This window comes from Lipotes vexillifer, unplaced genomic scaffold (genome assembly GCF_000442215.2).
Source record: "Lipotes vexillifer unplaced genomic scaffold, Lipotes_vexillifer_v1.1 scaffold1616, whole genome shotgun sequence".
Classification (NCBI taxonomy): domain Eukaryota; kingdom Metazoa; phylum Chordata; class Mammalia; order Artiodactyla; family Lipotidae; genus Lipotes; species Lipotes vexillifer.
Window position 1 is genome coordinate 345,859 of NW_006790438.1, and position 3,352 is coordinate 349,210.

Consider the following 3,352-nt stretch of genomic DNA (forward strand, 5'->3'; position numbering starts at 1 on the left):
TCTGTGGTCTTTATCCATCCGCTTCAAGACACGCGTGCGTCGATTTGATGGGAGGAGGTGTTTTGCTACACCGTTTTCCACCTGAGAGAAAAATAAAGGTTTGCACTTGGAACCCGCAAGCAGTTGGTCTTGAACCTCGGACACCAGCGCTCATTACGTAACTCCACAGCGGCCGGGCCTCCAGGCCGTTTTCCGAACCCTCACCGCTGGGCGGGGATAAGGTTACAACGCCCGCGGCCGTCCAGGGCTCTACGAGTTGTGCGTGTGTCAGTTAGAGACGTTTACATTTGAATTTCCCTGAACCGCCGGGTGTGGGCGGCGGCGCGGACCCGCCCCGGAAGCCTCTGGGCCCCTTCCCGCCATCCGCCGACCCGACCCAACAAGCGGTCCCCGCGAGCTGGTGGGAAGGCACGGCCGGCGCGGGGCCCAAAGCCGCCGCGCGAGCAGTCCCCGGCACCCCCTCCCCACAGCCCTCAGTCCTTCCGCCTCCAGCCACGCCCAGCCAGGCGCGCCGAGCCGACGGTTGCCTGAGGGCCAGATTTTGAATTTACAGGCCCGGCCCCCGAGTTGCCGGCCCCCCATTGGCCAGCGACGGTCACGTGGATACACCGGAGCGCCCCGGCCATCTTGGGGAGCGCGGCGCCGCGGCCCGCGCCACCTCCGCCCCCAGCGGCTCGCAGCCAGCCCTCCCCTCCGCCCTCCTTCCCCCGCCCGCGGCTCAGCGCCGCCTGAGAGGAAACAAAGTGCTGCGGGCGGGAGACTCGGCGGCGGCGGCGGCGGCGCGCGGACTCTGCTCGGCTCTCCCGGCCACCCTCACCCTGTATTTCCTGAGCGTGTGTGCGCGCGTGTGTGAGTGTGTGCATGTTTTCTTACAAAGGGCGTTTTACGTTTAATTGATTCTTAGTTCTCCCCCTTTGCCCTTTGTGCTGTAACCCCTCTCCCGCCATCCCAGGTGCTTCGTCCTTTCCCCCGACGTCGGCCTCTCCGCGAGAGCGGATCGTCGGTTCGTGCCTTCCCTCACGCTTCTCCGCCTGACGCCCCCTCCGTGTTCCGGCGCTGCCCGCGGCCTCAGCGCTCAGCTCTCCTCGCCGATCGCCATGGCGACAGCGACCCCCGTGCAGCCGCGGACTGGCAGCCGCGCCGGCGGCCCCGCCACGCCACTGAGCCCCACGCGGCTGTCGCGGCTGCAAGAGAAGGAGGAGCTGCGCGAGCTCAACGACCGGCTGGCAGTGTACATCGACAAGGTGCGCAGCCTGGAGACGGAGAACAGCGCGCTGCAGCTGCAGGTGACGGAGCGTGAGGAGGTGCGCGGCCGCGAGCTCACCGGCCTCAAGGCACTCTACGAGACCGAGCTGGCCGACGCGCGACGCGCGCTCGACGACACGGCCCGTGAGCGCGCCAAGCTGCAGATCGAGCTGGGCAAGTTCAAGGCCGAGCACGACCAGCTGCTCCTCAAGTGAGTGCCGGGGGCGCAGCTCGGGCGGGAGGGCGAGGGCCGGGGTGCTCACGTCCTTCGGAAGGGGCAGGGTCTCGGTCTCTAAGAAGGAGAAAGAATCTAGTGTTTTTCAGGGGGGGCGGGGGTCGCGCGGGGGTCTCAAGCTGTAGTGATGGTGGGACCGGGATGCACATTTCCCGATCCTGGATACCCAGTGGGACTCGGCGAAATGCGCGCTCGGGGCCGCCAGCGACAGGCGACCGGCTTCGGGCCTCGGACCCCGGGATCCAGAAGGCTTTAAACGCGCGGAGATCGGGCGGGCGCCAGGTGCGGGGAGGTGGCGTCTGGGCGCGCGCTCGAATGCGCGCCCCGGTTTCCGGCCAGGCCCGAGACAAAGCGTCTGGTGGGTTTGCGGTGCAGGAATGGCCGGCTGGGGAGGACCGGCTGCCCGCCTGGAGAATGAATGAGCTCTGCGCGGGCGGAGAGAGGAAGGGGAGGGACCTGCCTCCGGCGTCCCGGTCTCCCGGGGGTGGGTCCCGCTTTGGCGCGCTCAGTCTTGGCCCTGTGACATTTTGCGATCTTTCTGCGCCTGCCTTGGGCGAAGAGGGAGGGGCGGAGTCTGAACTGCGCGCCACTGTCGGCTCTGGGCAAGTTGGGTGTTCAAGCTGGTTAGCTTTCTCTGGGGAAAGGTGTCCTTTCTTTATGCCGAGACAGGCCGCGGTTTTTGGGTGTTTCTCTGCACCGGACTCCGCAAGCTGGGTTTTTTCACGTCTTGGCTACCGTTCTCGGATCGACGATCCGCCTGCCCTCCCGCAGCAGTCTTCTCCCCTAGCTTTTGTATCGCCCAGACATAGTCACTTGCTTTTTCGGGTGTAGGGGAGACCCAGCTCAGTCCCCGCATCTGTCATTGTGTTGACAGGCCAGGGCAGGTGAAAGGGTGTTGTGTAAATGTGGAGAGTTGTGGCGAGGGAAAGCTTGCAATTTTTTCACATAAGAGGGTCTGAATTTTTCAGTTCAGGGCACTAGCACGGATAAACTAGCAAGCCTTTGCCGATCCTACCTTGCCTCTCTGATGAGCAAAATGGCATAGTTATCCTCAGTAGGCAGCTAGTGTTGATGTCACGCTTTAGAATATTGCTCGGTTTGCCTCCAGAATTCCGGTGGTCTTCATCCCCTCTTGCCAGTTGAAATCTCTGGAGATACCTGATTCTGACTTTGACTTTGTGTTCCCTTGAATGTCTCTCTGTCTCCGTGTAAATGTTCCTGTCTCGGTCTCTGTGATTTTCAGTATGTGAATCTCAACTTCCCCATCTTGTTAAATACTTGAAAAACGGTTCATAAAGAACATGTGCACTTGGTAAAAAAAAAAAAAAAAAAAGGGAAAAACGGGCTTTAAGGGAAAAACGATGTCTCTTGCCTCCTTCCAGGAGACAATCACATTTAGCCCTTTTTGTTTTTATTTCTTTGAGTATTTAGTTCCACAAAATAAAAATAATAATAAGCTTATGTTTCTGTTTCCTGGATTTTCTAATCTTTGGAGTCATCTTTTGAAATGGGTCAATTCAATCACTACTGTCTCCATCTTCCTCCAAACTTTTCATTACTGAATTTCTTCATATCTTGCATGCCATTGCTTATATGATTCACCATTATCACGTGTACCACTAAGAAGAAAAACTTAAGGGCCAACTATGCAGGATCCATCCTGTTGGACCCACCGTGTTTTCAGAGATGTTAAAGTGTGACACAGATTAAGTATGTTCCTGCCAGTCACTGTTTTATGTAGAGGATACAGAGATTTGAAAAAAATAAGTTACTGCCCTTATGTTGATGATAGGGGAGATACCCAGCAAGCGAATAAAAATTGTATTTCAGCTAATCTGAAACATTTTGATGCTGGTGCTTTTATAATCTTTT

The 3,352-nt window shown here is 58.1% G+C and overlaps 1 protein-coding gene across 1 annotated transcript in view; it reads left to right on the top strand.

Moving 5' to 3' along the window:
• The first annotated feature begins 212 nt into the window (after nt 1-212).
• The window catches only part of LMNB1 (lamin B1), a 76,121-nt gene continuing 72,981 nt past the window's right edge, over nt 213-3,352 (top strand). The window contains exon 1 of the mRNA XM_007463730.1: nt 213-1,456. Within this exon, the coding sequence (XP_007463792.1) occupies nt 1,098-1,456 (359 nt within the window). The 5' untranslated portion in view covers nt 213-1,097. The remainder of the gene's footprint in view (nt 1,457-3,352) is intronic.